Here is a 17770-nt window from a genome sequence, read left to right as displayed (position 1 = left end):
GATTTTAAATCAAAACCATGTGGTTGACATTCCATCGTCAGATCTGTTCATCTGAATTTATTTCAGTTATTTCCCTAGCAGATGTTGTTGGTGATTGTTTTCTTCTACCTGACCCAAGGGACAGGTGTACTTTCCCAGATTATTTCTACACCTGCTTGTTGTAGTGTAATCTTTTGAAGGCAACAATTCTGTTGTTCTCAAAGCAAAGGTAGTCAAGTGCGCTGCAGATTATGCACTAGAATGCTCCAGAACATAGAATTGTGTGCATTGCTTTACTTTCCGTAATACCACAAGCATCTTATCAAAATAAGGTGAAAGTTGCTTGGTTTACACCCATGTGACTCTGTGGTAATTCATTCTGTAAATACATGTAAGTTTTTTGGCAAACTTTATATTTGCATTTTGGAGAGTCCTAGGCCGCACAGTTTTGTATGCAGGTAAATTAATTTGCTTGCCATTGCTTTTGAGTTTTCTTTTTGTTTACTGACAAGCTCAGTTTCCTCTCTGACCTTTTAACTATCAAAATCACTTTTCCTTAACACTACCTGTCTTTCGCTGTTCCACGCTCCGTCCTTTGCAGAGGCCTATTGCACGCTTTCATTACCAGCTAATTTGACTTTACTTGGATTTTCAGAAGATCTTTGACAAGATGCCTTGCATGATTCTGCTAAACAAGATAAGAGCCCATGGTATTGCAGGAAAGAAATTAGCATTGATAGAAGATTAGCTGACAAGCAGGAGGCAAAAAGAGGGAATAAAGGAGGTTATATGTCAGTGATTTGGATGGCTGAGTTGATGGCTTTGTGGCCATGTTTGCAGATGGTACAAAGATCGGTGGAGGGGCAGGTGCTATTGATGAAGTAGGGAGTCTGCAGAATGGTAAAAAAGTGGCAGATGGAATATAATGTAGTGAGTTGTATGATCATGCACTTTGGTAGAAGGGATGAAGGTACAGACTATTTTCTAAATGGAGAAAATTCAGAAATCTGAGGTGCAAAAGGATTTGGGAATCCTTGTACAGGATTGCATTAAGGTTTATTTGCAGGTTGAATTGGTAGGAAGGAAGGCAAATACAATCTTAGCATTCATTTCAGGTGGACTAGAATATAAGAGCGAGAATGTAATGCTGAGGCTTTATAAGGCATTGGCCAGAATGTACTTGGAGTATTGAGAGCAGTTTTGGGCCCCTTATTTACGAATAGATGCGCTGGCCTTGGAGAGGGTCCAGAGGAGCTTAAAGACAATGATTTCAGGAATGAAAGGATTGATGTATGAAGAGTGTCTGGCAGTTCTGGGCCTGTACTTACTGGAGTTTAGAAGAATAAGGGTTGGGGGGGGGGGAATCTCATTGAAACCTGTTAAATATTGAAAGGTGTAGATAGAGTGGACGTGGACAGGATGTTTCCTCTAATGGAGTCTACAGCACCCATGGGCACAGCCTCGGAGGGATGTCCCTTTAGAACAGAGATGAGGAGGAATTTCTTTAGTAAGCGGATGGTGATTTTGTGGAATTGGTTGCCACAAGAGGCTGTGGACGCCAAGTCATAGGGTATATTTAAAGCGGAGATCGATAGGTTCTTGATTAGTCAGGGTGCCAAAGGTTGCGGGAAGAAGGATGGAAAATGGGGTTGCGGGGATCATGATGGCTTGGTGGAACAGACTTAATGGACTATATGCTCCGATGTCTATGATTTCTGCATGGCCCACTCGTGGGTACCTAGAACAGTATACTGCTGGAACTGTCCCTATGGCCCATTATGTCTGTGCCAAACCTAATGCCAAATTTACTAAACCTCTTCTGCCCGCATCTGGTCCCCATACTGTACCTTCAATCCTTGTGTAGTCATTTGTCTGTCAAATAGCCTCTTAAATGCCTCTATTGTATCATCCTATCTCCCCTATAGTCATCTTCTCTTTGAGTTCTCCTCTGTCTTGAGGGCCAAGCGTATATCTTCCTCTTCTTAGCATTTACTTCTGTTTCCCACTTCTCCCTCTCTGGCTGCTTTTACAGGCCTATTGACTTTTTCAGTTGGCTGGCTCCCTTCGTCTTTAAAAATCTCCATGTGCCCTTTCCCTATGTGCTTCTGTCTATGTTGTAAAGTCTGTTGCATTGTCTTTTTACACTTGCAAGGGTGTGTGGCGAGGGGGGGGGAACTAATAATAGAAATTTAAGTCCTTGCTGTTAAAATAGGGCTTTAGACATTGCTGAATGTTCAGAAAGCATAATGCAGTTGTACAAAATGGCCAATATTTTTCCCTCCAAACTGAACTCATTTTCTAGGTTCTGAATGATATAAGTTACTTAACAATTCCCCCCAATTGAAACATAGTGATGACCTTTACTGGTTGTTTTACTATGCATTTTGAGTGTGAGTTGCCTTTGCATCTCTGAAGTGATTTCTGCATGTAAAGGCAGAGTTCTCATACATTAATCCTCTTGGAACATCCAGCTGGGGTTTAGACTAACTTATCGCATGGAGTTTGGATGCACCAGAATTTCTAGGTGACAGACTGCTCAGTATTAAGATAATTTCAGGTATATTTTTAATCCCCAAGGTCTTCATCAATAATCAATTTTCTTTTGTAATCTGTGCTGTTTAAATGGTGACAAAATATGGTGGTTAATATAGAGTGAAGCATGCAGCTCTAAATTAAATGTTTATTCATATAAATGTCCTAACCTGCATCCTGTACAAATTTATGACTTAGAGAGAGATGAAACGTACACATTTTACTATACTACGCACTTTGTGTACTAAATAAAACTGATGGTTTAGTGAGTGCGTACAATATTACCTAAGCAATGTGTGTGCTGACTGGATTGACCATAATTGCTAGGCAAGCAAGCAGTGAGAATTTATTTTACAAAATGCCTGAGTAGGCTGACATTTTACTCTGACCATACGGGGAAATAGCATGAATTGTTGTGGCAATTTTCAAGGCATATGTTGTTTACTCTGATGCTTAAGAATAAAAGACACAATAACATTTGCAAAAAAAAAAACCCATAAAATGATAGGACCTCAATGCATGTACAAATAGGGTAGTTAATTAAATTGTTGGGTTAGTGAAATCTGTATCTGGTTAACATTGACATTTTTTGTAAAGGAGGTTAGTCAATTTAGATTTGTATTCCTGGATATAAACACATAAATGCACATTGTCCTCCTAAAGTAACAATAATGCTTTTATTTGAGAATATGAGAATCTTGCATGATCTCCAATGTTTGCTTTGTAATGTTGTATTTAACTACGATATTTTAAAAATTAGTATATTTTAAATTAAACAAATGTGCTGATTTTAATTAAGTAAAAGCATAAAACAAATACATATAAAATCATAAGTTGGGGAGTTCTAGCAAGGTTATTTTTTCTCATTGGGCACCACATGGTACTTGGATGGTGACTGCTGGCTGTTAGATGCAGAACTGTTAGCACTGATCAGCAAGATTTGTACACTAAGGGAGACCTTTCAGCCCATTGTGCTAGTCCCAGCTCATTGCACCTATGTCTGTGGGCCATGCCTGGTTTCTGATTTCAATTCAATACCTTACATGCAACCTACTCCCCACTCCCCCTGCCCCCCCCCCCCGCCAACTCTACCTCCCCAGATTCTGGTAGCACTCTTTCTTTTTCTATTGTATATCAATTCCCCATTTAAACATTACTGTAGAATGTTTAATCATTGCTCTTTCAGATAATGCATTCCCAATCATCATTATTTGTAATAGATCTTTGAGTTTTTTGACTGGTTTGCATTGAGCTAACAATAAAATATATTACATTCATAAACAGTAGAGTATATAAACCTTTGATCCATACACTGTGAGGAGTGCCTGTAGAAACTTTAAAATAGGGACATTTAAAAGACTCTTAGATAGGCACACGGATGTAAGAGAAATGGAGGGTTATGGGTTGTATGGGAGGGAAGGATTAGAAGGATTGAGTAGTAGGTCTGCATTGGTTAGTTGTATGGGAAAAGGCCTGTTCTGTACTGTACTGCTCCGTTATATTTGGACTAGAGATATTTAGGATCACTAATAAGAATTTATAACATTTTTTGGGGATTAGCGAACAATTTATACAGGATTTGATGAACATTTAAATCCTACCGTTTTTCATTCTATTTTTAAATAAGATTTTTAATATTGTCCAGCGGTAAAATATTGCAGTGTTTGTGTGATTTGGCAGTGGCCTGAAGACTTTATCATGGAGCAAACCTGTATAGCTGTTTACTATCAGTAAAACAATGACAACCAGTACAATCTCCTGGAATGCATCCATTGAAAGGCCAAAATTACTTTTACGAATCAAAACAAGTATTTTTATTCAGTTGACACATCTAATCAAGTTTCTACAGATGTAAAAGCTTTGATTAAGTTTGCATTGGTGCTTAAAAGTTGGAGCATGAGAGAGAGAATGGTTTCTTATGTAACTTTCGGATTTTCTCTTGTGCATTGTTATTTTTCTTCTTTATATGTATTCTGCACATTTGTGGTGGGTAGTAATAAGTCTCTCAAAATGTCTGGGCATAGACAATACACTGGGAATGTATAATGGCATATCATATGTATGATGGACAAACTCATTCAGTTCATAGGTTATTCTTCAGATATGCCTTAGCTAAATGACGTATGTATATTTGCTTGAAAGATGAGTTTTGATCTTTTCATAAGATGTTAGATTTCATTGTGGGAGGAAATAGAGCATTATTTGACTCCCAGTCACATCAATGTGAAGTGGAAAGACTGTAACTACTGGTGTTCTTTAGATCCTAGCAGAGGAAAAGAAGTATGTTGCTGCTTTCAGCAGTAATATCACAACAATTTAAGTCTTCTATTACAGACCCCAATCAGTTTTATTCTTAAACTATAAATGTAATGAAGCAAGTAGGCTTGTTTCCAGACAATGATTATTGGGTTATTGGTATTTTCTAGCTTCTCTGGCATCTTCACTTTCCCTCAATCTGACTGACATCTTTTGCTTTTATTTTAAAATTCACATTTCTCTTGCAGATATCTTCTGCAAATATCTTCTGGCCAACCCAGTCTATGCATTAACTCCTCATACTTAAACAAAAATAAAAGCGACTACTTTCTGGCTATGTCCTCACAGAGAAAAACAGAATTGATATTTTGGGTCAATGTTGCTGTGTTAATGTAATCTTTGAAATGGATCTCTCCATTTTTCTCATCTCTCCTGAATTCATTGGCCTCTTTTTTTCCCCCCTTGAATCTGCACCTTTGGAGAAACTCGCCTCCTGATAAAGATGGTCACATTTATGATCTTTAGTGTTCACAAGGGCATTATTACCTACTTCATTTTTATTTGGTTGATCCAATTTCTTTCCAGCTCCTCTTGATTCTGTCTCCATACCTGCAAAACGCTGTTCATTGTTACTTGCACCTGCACTTTCAATGTCCTAACTTCTTTTAGTCTTTATGATTTTACTGGCATTTGTTGATGAACAAAAATATACTTTTATTCTATTTTTGATGTTTTTGCCCCCTGTAAAACCTTTATTGTTATTCATCCTGATTCTTCTCACTGACACTATCTCTTAAAAAACCACACCCCCACCTTTGCCTCTGTTGAATTCCTACTGCATATTCCTGGCTCTCGGCTAGTTTACCCACCATAACACTGTCTTGTTGAACTGTGACAAGTCAACTAGGCCCACTACTTCTCTACTAAACTACTGTTATTTTAGGTTAATTTCAAAAGCTTTCAATCATCTTCTTAAACTTCACTGCCCTCTCTCCCTCTGTTCTTGCCTTCAACTGTGAGTAGCATAGGGGCTTTTTCTTTGTCAGTCAAGGCCATCCATTTATTCTGCTGCTTCCATACATTACACACCTATCCAAACTTTCAGCATTTGGGCGGGTTTACATTCCCACCCACACATCCTTTTCCAAGCTAATCTTATTTAAAACTGGTCTTCTGTTCCTTTGTCTGTCTTTATGCTGATCACACATAAAATGCTAGAGTAACTCAGCAAGTCAGGCAGCATCTATGCAGAGGAATAAACAATCATTGTTTCAGGCTGAGACCCTTCATCAGAACTGGAAAGTGTGTGGGGGTGAGGGGTGGAGGGGTAAGGACAGGAGTACAAGTTGTCAGGTGATAAGTGAAACCAGGTGAGTGGGAAGGCAGGTGGGTGGGGAAGGGGGAATGACGTAACAAGCTTGGAGGTAATGGGTTGGAAAGGTAAAGGGCTGAAGAAGAAAGAGCTCGATAGGAGAGGATAAATGGACCATGGGAAAAAGGAAAGGAGGAGGGGCACCAGTGGGAAGCGATAAGCAGGTGAGGAGAAGGGAAGGGTAAGGGGGGAGCCAGAACAGGGAATAGAAAATGTATGTTTGTGGGGGGTGTAAATTACCATGAATTGGAGAAATCATTGTTCATGCTGTCAGGCTGGAGGTTACCCATACGGAATATTATGCGTAGTTCCTCCAACCTGAGAGGAAGCTGTGGACCGAGATATGGGAATGGGAAATGGAATTAAAATGGTCGGCCACCAGGAAATCCTGCCTATTGCTGTCAGAGAAAAGGTGCTCGACGAAGCAGTGCCCAGTCTACATCGGGTCTCACCAGTGCAGAGGAGGCCACACTGTGCTGCTCGTGATACTTTCTAGCCCGTGTTGGCTGACCTTACAAATGGTCACAATTTCACAATGTTTTTATTTTCCCTTTCCAAATCCTGGTCAAGCAGCCCCTCAAGAAACTCATCATAGTTCTGTGTCCTTGGAGACGATTGATAAATTTATATTTTCCATTATGCATGCTCATCTGACATGCACTTCCCCATCTAAACCTTTTCAGCTTAGTTTTCATCCTTCTACCGAAACAAAGCCCAAGCAACATTTCATTTACTATATCAATAGTGTCTTATCTCTATTTGACCTGTCTAATAATTGGCACAGTCAACAATGCAGTTCTCCAGTAGCTGGCTTTCATTGTGTAACTCCTGTGTGATTGTCCTTCCTTGATTACGCTCAAACCCATCTAGTTACAGACACTGCTTATTCAACAATGGCAACATGTCCAGATTTAACTCTGGAGGACCCTGCGATTTTATGCTGCACTTTCTCCTATTCATAGTCTTAGTAAAGTCATGGGCTGAACATCTGTATCCATACTAAAGAGTTTCTCCAAGTTCTGAAGATTAGCAACACACCTGTGAATGTTTAGTGGAGGTGAGTTGCAACCTTACAGAAAGAAAGATTGGGAAAATGTTGGATTATGCCTTACTTAACATTAGTTTTCACAGAGATTGGTTCTCTTGCAGACCCATTGGTTTTAGACCCTAAGCTTTTATGTTGTTAGGATGGCGGTGAATTTCTGTGTGCAGGTTAATTTGATGAGGGTGTTGTACTATTCCTCGTGGATGATGGAGACATGGCTTTCGTTGAGTTTGAAGAAGGAATTGCATAATGGCTGGTCCTGCTCCTTGCATTTTTCTTGGAGTTGGCATGTGGGGCAAAACTGCTCAATGTATGGTGATCACACTCTGGAATCAAGGTCACACAAATAAATCTTTGCTGATTTTATTTCTCTGTTGGTCTTACAACTTCTGCAGGACCAAAGTCTTCAATCAACTCATCTCTGCCATATCATGCTACCCTCTGACATGCCTCCTGTCAAAGCCTGGAAAATATGGACCAGTTCCTTTTCTCTGTTGTCACCTCATAAAGGCAGAAATCAGTATTGAAATTCACCACCATAGAGGTATATTTGTTTGATTAAGAAAAAGGATGCATGCATATCAAAACCTTAGATCTACCACAAAACTCATGGCCTACCAGGCAGAAATGATTCCTGCCCTCCATTGTGTTTTTAACTATTTGCATCAGGCAACTCAGGACACTGGAAAATGTCATAAAATCCTTAATTCACTGGAAGCATGTGATCTAATGTCAGTGTCCTCTCTCCCAGGCCAAGATTTCTGACATCCAACCCTACTTACACTTGACAATGTTGGATAGGCCATTTCTCTTGAATGCCTGACAGTCTCCTGAAATAAACCATCTATTCCAAGTTCTAATGTGCAAATAGAGAACCAGATGGACAGAAAAAGAGATTCAAGGATGTGCTCAAGCTGCCTTGGAGAAACATTTACACTGACTTCTGGAATTCCCTGCACCATGGGGATGAGTTTGAGAACCTTGTGTCCATACACTGGGAGCATACACACAAGTAAGTGATAGAAAGTGCAGACCACCTCACAAACTACCCATTTACCTACCCAATCGGCTGTCGTCTGCCAACTCTGTGAAAGAGTGTATTCCTGCATTCACTTCCATTCTGTGATTAATTTTAGTAATTCACTTATCAATAGACTGCCACTTCCTCCAGTAAAATCTCGAAACAACAGGTTAAAGTTATTGTCACCTATCTGTTTAGCAAAATTTTGTGATTTTGTCAATTGACTACATTTTCTATAGCTGACTGAGGAAGACTTCAAGTTGGATCTCTTTTTGGAGCCCAAGCTGAGTGTAATACCCTAAAGCTTCTACTGCAAGTACTCTCTCTAATTTACCCATGGCCACCACTATGATGTTTGTCAAACCTTCACCCAGGGCCAAGTCATTTTGAAACTCAACACTCTTAACACTTTTCTCCCATCTTTCATCCTCAGAAACTTTGGCTTGTCTCAAAATGTATTCCACCTTTTTCCCTTCTTAATTCCTCAACACTTCCTCTTAAAAAATGTAATCTCCTTGGTAAACTTCCGGAATCTTTTAATAGAGCATCAATTTCTTTAATACTAAAGAAGGATAAAGACCCTGCTCAATGTGCATCTTATAGACCAATATCTTTATTAAATGTTGATTCTAAAGTTTTTTCTAAGTTATTAGCAAATAGACTAGAAAAAGTACTTCCTTCTATTATTTCGGAAGACCAAACGGGTTTTATTAAAGGTCGTTACTCTTTTTATAATATTCGTACATTGTTAAATATCGTTTATACTCCCTCACAAAATGTTCCTGAGTGTGTTATTTCTTTAGATGCCGAGAAAGCTTTTGATAGAGTAGAATGGCCTTATTTATTTAAGGTGCTTGAAATGTTTAATTTTAGCTTGAAATTTATATCCTGGATTAAACTGTTATATTACTCCCCTGTAGCCTCGGTTCGTACTAACTCCTTAAACTCACCTTTTTTTCCTCTCTTTCGTGGTACTCGACAAGGCTGTCCTCTTAGTCCCCTATTATTTGATATTGCATTAGAACCTCTTGCAATTGCTATTCGAGAATCTTTAAATATTACTGGGATAACTCGGGGATTAAAGTCCCATAAATTATCACTCTATGCTGATGATTTACTTTTATATATTTCTAATCCTGAGAGATCCATTCCTGCTGTTTTAGAGTTATTAGCACAATTTGGTCTTTTCTCAGGTTATAAATTAAATCTTAGTAAGAGTGAACTTTTTCCGATTAATAAACATCTTCCCTTATATTATAAATTTCCATTTAAATTGATTAATAATTACTTTTCATATCTTGGGATTAAAATTACTTGTAAACATAAAGATTTATTTAAGACTAACTTTTTACCATTAATAGACCATATTACTCAACTTTCATCTAAATGGTTTCCCTTATATTTAACTTTGATTGGTCGTATTAATGCAGTTAAGATGTTTTTTTTGCCAAAATTTTTATATGTGTTTCAGGCATTACCAATTTTCGTTCCTAAATCTTTTTTTGATAAAGTTGACTCTAAAATTTCTTCATTTATTTGGCAGAACAAGAATCCGAGACTGGGTAAAATACATTTACAGAAAGCTAAGAGAGATGGAGGTTTAGCATTACCTAACTTTAGATTTTATTATTGGGCTATTAATATTCGACATATGAAATTTTGGTTACTTGACCGGGACATACTATTTATTCCTAAATGGGTAGCATTGGAATTACAATCTGTTCAGGGTTATACACTTGGTTCTATTTTAGGTTCCTCTCTTCCTTTTGATTCGAAACGTCTTAAGCAGGTCTCTAACCCGATAGTTAAATATGCTTTGCGCATTTGGTTTCAATTCAGAAAATTTTTTGATCTTAATCAATTCGGGTTAGCGATTCCTATTTTAGGTAACATATTTTTTCCTCCCTCTTTTACGGATCGCGCTTTTCAAACTTGGAAGACTAAGGGTATTTTACGGTTTTTGGATTTATTTTTAGATGGTTCCCTTATGTCTTTTGAACAATTATCTAATAAATATAACTTATCAAGAATACATTTTTTTAGATATTTACAAGTTAGAAATTTCCTAAGTACTATACTTACTTCCTTTCCAATGCTTCCTCCTATATATATTTTAGATTCGATAATTAACCTTAATCCATGTCAGAAAGGTGCATCGGCTATGATTTATAATATTATTATGAAACTTAGGAAAGCTCCATTTGATAAGATTAGGGTAGATTGGGAACAGGAATTGGGGCTTACCATTTCTGTGGATGATTGGGGGCAGATTTTACAATTAGTTAATACTTCCTCTATTTGTGCTAAACATTCCCTAATTCAATTTAAAGTGGTTCATAGAGCACATATGTCCAAAGATAAGTTAGCGCGTTTTTACTCGCATATTAATCCTTTCTGTGATAGATGTTCGGGGCAGATAGCCTCTTTAACTCATATGTTTTGGTCTTGCCCTACTTTGGAAACTTTTTGGAGAGATATTTTCAATATTATTTCTAAGGTATTAAATATAGATATCTCTCCTCACCCTATTACTGCTATCTTTGGACTACCTAAAATTTCTAGTAATCTTTCCCCTTCAGCCCGTAGAATGATTGCATTTCTTACTTTAATGGCGAAAAGATGTATTTTACAACATTGGAAAGAGCTTAATGCTCCAACTACCTTTTTTTGGTTTTCTCAGACGATTTTATGTTTGAATCTGGAGAAAATTAGAAGTAACCTTTATGATTCTTCATTTAAATTTGAACAGATTTGGGGACCTTTTATTCGATATTTTCATTTAATGTAATATTTACCCTTCTTGTTTTCTCTTCACTGTTTTAATGGAGGTCGGGATTGAGGACGTGATTTTAAGTTTAACTCTGTTTGGTTTCAAGTTAGCCCATTGCTTTGCTTTGCTTTTAGTTAGTTGCACGGTGGGTTTTTTTTTTGGGGTTTTTTTTTTCTTTTTTTCCATTGATATATATAAAATCTAGTATACTATTATGTTATCTTGGTTTCTTATGCTTAAATTACATTGTTTGTAGTATTTTCTTTTTGGTATTGTTATCTTTTGGAATTTTATTATACTTTAACATTGTATTAATGTTTATATGGCTTACCTTTTTTGTATACTTACTCAATAAAAAGATTTAAAAAGAAAGAAAGAAAAAATGTAATCTCTATGTAGAAACATTTCATTTCCATCATCACATCTTCTTGTCCCCAGCTCAGCATTTGCTTATATCTGCCAAAATCTTTAAAATCTTCACCTGACTGTTCTTTGTTCTTTCAACTCCGGTCCATGTGGATATTTCCACATTGGTGGACATGCCTTTAACTCACTGAGCTCCATGCTGTGGAATTCCAGTTCAACATGTCTCTGCCCGTCAACCACCTTCTCCTCATTTAAGGCTATTTTTGAAATGTATTTCTTTGAGTAAGATTTTCTTTTTGCTCGTTCAATTATATTTAATTTCCTTTGACAAGATTGGCCAAGTGGCTTCCTCCATAATTTCTTTGGCCTTGTGCCTACTTCTTTATGCCACTGTACCTTTAGGACTGTTTACCACATTACCATATTTCTTTTTCAGAATTTGGTTTTGTATTTCTTTGAGCTGAATTTGTATTTTGAGATGAGAAGATTGATCAAGAGTGGCAACAGTGCACACTATTTATCCTGTTGCCATTCAAATTACTATAGACAGTTTTTTATTGCAAATTGTATTGAGTTATGAAGAGTTTAATGCCTTTGAGCTTTCTGAAAGCGTGATATAGCATTAAAGACATTTAACGTCCACATAGAACAAGAATCTTTCCTCAATGTATCTAAATAAGATTTTAAGTTTTTTTTACGTTGGAAATTTTTACAGAGAGAAATGGAGGTAAAAGCTTACTATATTTATGATGCTTTTCCATCTGTTTTAAGTTTGGCACCAACCTAATTATTTTTAAATAGATTAAAGCATATGCTTAAAGTGCTGACAGATGTTTTCAATGACTATCAAGATTGACAAGCAGTAATTTCTCAGCTTCGAGATGCTAAACTTTTGTATCACACAGTTTCTAACATATTTTTTAATGGATGCTGATGAGTGTAACTATGATAGTTTAAAAATACTGCATTTTTGCAGGATCATTATTACCACAGTGTGGGGGGAAATACTGTATTTAAGCAGGGAGGGCGGATGTCACATCCTTCAGGTGACACCTTTAAATTTACATTTGCAACACCTAAAAATCTCACATTGTGTAGGCAAAAGCTGAATAGTGCCCTGTTAACTAGTTAGGTGCATATTTCTGACTGAACTAATTTATATAGGCATCCGGTAGTCTCATGAGACCATGGATTTGCGCCTTGGAAGGTTTCCAGGGTGCAGACCCGGGCAAGGTTGTATGGAAGACCAGCAGTTGCCCATGCTGCAAATCTCCCCTCTCCACGCCACTGATGTTGTCCAAGGGAAGGGCATTAGGACTCATACAGCTTGGCACCGGTGTTGTCGCAGAGCAATGTGTGGTTAAGTGCCTTGCTCAAGGACACACACACTGCCTCAACCAAGGCTCGAACTAGTGACCTTCAAATCACTAGACGAACACTTTAACCACTTGGCCACGTGCCAACACATTGAACTAATACCAGCTATTAATAAGGTATGGACTTCTTCATCTGAAAATGTAATGTACTCCTGTGATGTTCACTGCTGTCCAGTTGATCAAACTGATGTCAATAGTGAAGGTTGTTGAGATCTGTCACCATAATTTGAGTTGACCACAGTGGACTGGCACTGATAATTGCTTGTAAAGCTATGGGGTAAAATGGAGCATTATGTAAAAGCCTGGGCATATTCTGTCTTGCTGCATAACTAGAAGAAAGCCTTGTGTAAATCTACCAAAACTTGAAGCCAGCAACCACTGTTCCAGACACCCTATTTAGCATCAACAGATTTTCAAAAATTAGAAGACAGAAATGCTAGAAGTCCTGCAAAAAGAGAAGTGCTGCCATATTCATCAGATGAGAAATGACTTAAAAAGAATGTTCTGACATTAGGGGATCACCTATGACAGATTATTGTTAGGGAGGTCTATAAGGTCTGAATGCTTTCTATGAATATTTGCATTTTGGGAGTACTGTTGTGCAGCAAAATGGCTATTGAAGTATGAATGTTTAAAGTTGCATTATCATCAATTTTGCTCAAAAGGCGTTGAGCCCTTTATGGCCGATGCAACGCAGCAGAACTTTTTGAGGGCTTGTCATTGGCAGAGGTGGTCAGCGAGGCCTCTGAGGGTCAGGATATCTCTAACTTGGAGAGCAATGTTAGGCTTTGTTTTTCTAAGTTCAAAAATTTAAAGTAAATTTATTATCAAAGTATATACATGACACCATATACTAGATATTCTTTTTTTTCAGTCATTTACAGGAAAGTAAAGAAACACAATAGAATTTATGCAAAGCAATACATAAGCAAAGACTAACAATCAGGCAAAATGCAAAAGAAGAGAAAATGTGTAAATATTGAGAACATGAGTTGTAAAGAGTCTTTGAAATTGAGTCTGTAGATTGTAGAATTAGTTCAGAGTTGTGATGAGTGAAGTTACCCCTGGCAGTTCAGGAGCCTGATGGTTGTAGGTTACTACCTATTCCTTAACCTGGTGGTGTGCGACCTAAAGCTCCTGTACCTCCTGCCCGTGGCAGCAGTGAGAAGAGAGCATGATCTGGATGGTGTGGGTTTTTGACGATGGATGCTGCTGTCCTGTGACAGTGCTCCGTGTAAATGTGCCCAGTGCTTGGGAGGGCTTTGCCTGTGATCCACTGCTTTTTGTCCGTTTTTTTGAAAATTCCTGGACATTGGTGTTTCCATACCAGGCCGTTATCTTGCCAGTTAGGGTACGCTGCACTCTGAGTCTATGGAAGTTTGTCGAAGTTTTTGGTGACATTCTGAATCTGCTCGAACTTCTAAGAAAGTAGAAGTACTGCCATGCCTTCATTGTGATGGCACTTACATGCTGTCCCAGGACAGGTATTCTGATATATTAGCATCAAGGAATTTAAAACTACTGACCTTCCTCACCTCCAATCCCCTAGTGAGATTTGGCTCATGGACCACCACTTCTTCCTCCTGTAATTGACAATCATTTCTTTGGTTTTACTGAGGTTGAATGAGAGTTTGTTGTTGTGGCACCACACCACTCTACCAGATTTTTAATCTCCCTCTTGTGTGCCAACTTGTCAATTACAGTGGTGTTGCCAGCAAACTTAAATACGACGTTGGAACTGTACTTAACCACACAATCATAGGTATAAAGTGAATAAAGCAGGGAGCTAAACACATAGCCTTGTAGTGCACCTGTGCTCACGGTGATTGTGGAAGAGATGTTCTTGCCAGTCTATACTCTGGGGTCTGCAATTGAGGAAACTGAGGATCTGTGTGCACAGGGAGGTATCAAGGCCCAGGTCTTGAAGCTTAGTGATGAGTATGATAGCATGTCGAAAGGATAATAATATTGGTTGTTTTTGGTTGTTGAATCAGTCTCACATAGAAAACAAATTACCCTTGGACTCCAAGTCAGGACCCTTACGATCTGGATCCTTTCAAGCCATTCCTGCTACCCAACTCATGATATTCTACTGCTCAGTGCTACATCGGAAAAGTGAAGAGAAGCTCAGTACCAAAGTTGGGACTCTTTGTTTCCTGAAAAATAGGGCTTTTACACACTCAAACTGAATGGACATTTGGCTCTGAAAAGCGCAGGTTTTCACAGCGAGAATTCCTCCCCTCAAAGACAACTCCATGCTCTGATTGCCATCCGGTGATGGAAACTGTCTGCTGCCTGTTTTGTTCCCCAAGAGCTTGTTTAGTTTCCTGTTATAAGCTCCTCTCCTGAGGACACTGATGCCCCTTCCTGTCCCAGCATGATAGCATAAACTCATGACCGAAGTTGCTGAGTGCCAGGTGTGTGGTGTAACCATGTAGCACCTCCTGAGGTTGGATCTGTGGGGAAGGATCCTACTAACATGGGAAAAGTAAAACCCAACACTCAATATCAATTACAAAAGCAAACTTCGGGATGGATGAAGGGTCTTAGCCCGAAACGTTGACTGTTTATTTCCCTCTGTAGATGTTCCTCCCGCAGGTTTTGTGTGTTGCTTGAGGTTCTCAGCATCTGCAGAATCTCTTGTGTTTGTGCTAAGAGCATAACTTATTTTACTTGGCAAATATAAATGATTACTTATTCATTACCACAATGATTACAAATTCATTAATTAAGGCAGTGTGAAAACCAGTTCAATTTTGTGCTTCAAAAAGTTACTAAATTCATGAGCAGAACAAAAAATGTTCAACAATGGGGAGAAGTTAGGGAATAGGATGTGCTCACAAAAAGCCAATATGGTTTTCATGAACTGATTATCCTCCTCCCTTTCACAAAGATGTGATTTTTCTGTGGAGTTAAGAAAGCAGAAAATCCTCTTGCAACGCACACAAAGTGCTGAGGGAACTCAGTGGGCCAGGCGGCACCTATGGAAGTGAACTTACTTCCGTTGTTTCAGGCCAAGACCCTTCTTCAGGACCGGAAAGGAAGGGGGAAGATGACAGAATGCTCCTGAATAATTCTTTTGGCATCTTGGTTAATATTTCTTCTTCATATAACATCTAATTCATGTAGTCTCTGTTCTGGCATTGTGTATGGAATACTGTGTGGGTGAAACCAGTTTGTCACATGACAAGAATGATTGTACTGTCATAGTATTTCCTCCTGTTTTGCCACATAAATGCATGTCTGTTTGTTCTCCTCCCAAACTAAGTTGTGTATCCTTGGGATTCAAAGTTGAGTTATATTTTGAAAAATATTTTGGGAAATTGCGTTTTCCCATTGTAAAGTAATTGATATTCCACTGATGCATTTGGAGTCTACACACTGTCAAAGAAGCTGATGTACTTTGAAGTTAGAGACAGCCAATTTTTTGATCTCCGGTGGGCTGAATGGCTCTGTCAGCATTTCAGCGTGACATGGCTCTGTTGGTATGCACTCACGTTCTTTGGAGTGTTGTATTCAGTCAGAATTCACAGGTACCATGGATACAGTGGAATTTATTCTGCATAGAACATGGATGGGTCCTTTTATATTCTTTGATATTTTGCATGTGTATTTTAGACATAGAAATACTGAAAGCATAAACACAAGAGATTTTGCAGATGTTGGAAATCCAGAGCAACATGCACAAAATGCTGAAGGAACTCAGCAGGCCAGGCAGCACCTATGGAAGTGAATAAACAGTCGATGTTTTGGCTTAATCAAGATTGGAAAGGAAGAGGGAAGATACTAGAATAAGAAGGTGGGAGGAGGGGAAGGATTATAAGCCAGAAGGCAATAAGTGAAGCCAGGTGGATGGAGGAGGGGTGATGAAGTAAGAAGCTGGGAGATGATGGATGAAAAAGGTAAAGGGCTGGAAAAGAAGGAATTTGATAGGAGAGGAAAGTGGACCATGGAGAAAGGAAAGGAGGAGGGGCACCAGGGGGAGGTGAAAAGCAGGTAAGGAGAAGAGAAGAGGTAAGAGGGGGGCCAGAGTGGGGACATGAGAAGGGGAGGGGCAAAATTAACAGAAGTTGCAGAAGTCGATGTTTGAAGCTACCCAGATGGAATATGAGTTGTTGCTCCTCCAACCTGAGAGTGGTTTCATCCTCACAGAAGATGAGGCCATAAACTGACTTATCAGAATGGGAACGGGGATGGGAATTGAAATAGTTGGCCACTGAGAAATCCTGTTTTTTGCAGAGTGAAGCTGCTCGACGATGTGCTCCTCCTATCTACATTGGGTCTGGCCAATGTTGGGAGCACTGGATACTGTAGACGACCGCAACAGATTTGCAGGTGAAGTATTGTTTCACATAGAATGACTGTTTTGGGCCCTGAATGGAAGTGAAGGAGGAGATGAATGGGTAGTTGTAGAATATCTTCTGCTTACGGGGTCAGTGTCAGGAGGGAGGTTAGTGGGGAGGGACAAATGGACAAGGGAATCACAGGGAGAGTGATCCCTGTGGAAAGTGGAGAGTAGGGAGGTAAAAATATGTTTGGTGATAGAGTCCTGTTGAAGATGATGAAAGTTGTGGAGAATGATTTGCTGGATGTGGAGGCTTGTGGGGTGGTAAGTGACAGACTGCTTTGGATAACGGCAACATTCATCTTAGTAATAATGTATGTTGCTTTGTTTAACTATCGTCCTAGTTGAGTGCTAGTCAAGTTATGGACTCACTGTGCCACAGCTGGTTTCTTCTCAGCTGAAATACTGCATACTTGCCATACAGCAATATCTAATGCATTATATTTTCCATTATCAAGGTGACATTGAAAGGGAGTTCACCAAAGCGGAATAATGCAATGATTGATGCGTTGAGCAAGTGGTTAATATCAGAGTCCAATATGACTGAGAATAGATGTGGGTGCATGAGGTGAGCTGTTTGCTGCTTATACTCAGACCACCCATATTTCAGTTCTGGTCAGAGTTGAGGATATAAATACTACCTATTTAATGTTTGATTTTTAAAATATAGCATATTTTTTTCATATAAAATCAAATTGAAGCATTGTA

At 38.7% G+C, this 17770-nt stretch overlaps 1 protein-coding gene across 8 annotated transcripts in view; it reads left to right on the top strand.

The window, feature by feature from the left end:
• Positions 1-17770, top strand: part of LOC134356788 (microphthalmia-associated transcription factor-like) — a 267666-nt gene that overhangs the window by 2107 nt on the left and 247789 nt on the right. For 4 of the 8 annotated variants that reach the window (XM_063067924.1, XM_063067922.1, XM_063067920.1 and 1 more), the window contains exon 2: positions 16957-17052. The exons of the other annotated variants lie outside the window; for them this stretch is intronic. In XM_063067924.1, the coding sequence (XP_062923994.1) occupies positions 16957-17052 (96 nt within the window). The remainder of the gene's footprint in view (positions 1-16956; positions 17053-17770) is intronic. 8 annotated transcript variants of the gene reach the window in all.

The sequence above is a fragment of the Mobula hypostoma genome, chromosome 15, assembly GCF_963921235.1.
Source record: "Mobula hypostoma chromosome 15, sMobHyp1.1, whole genome shotgun sequence".
NCBI lineage: Eukaryota > Metazoa > Chordata > Chondrichthyes > Myliobatiformes > Myliobatidae > Mobula > Mobula hypostoma.
Note: the sequence above shows the minus strand (reverse complement) of the source record. Positions and strands in the feature narration are given on the sequence as shown.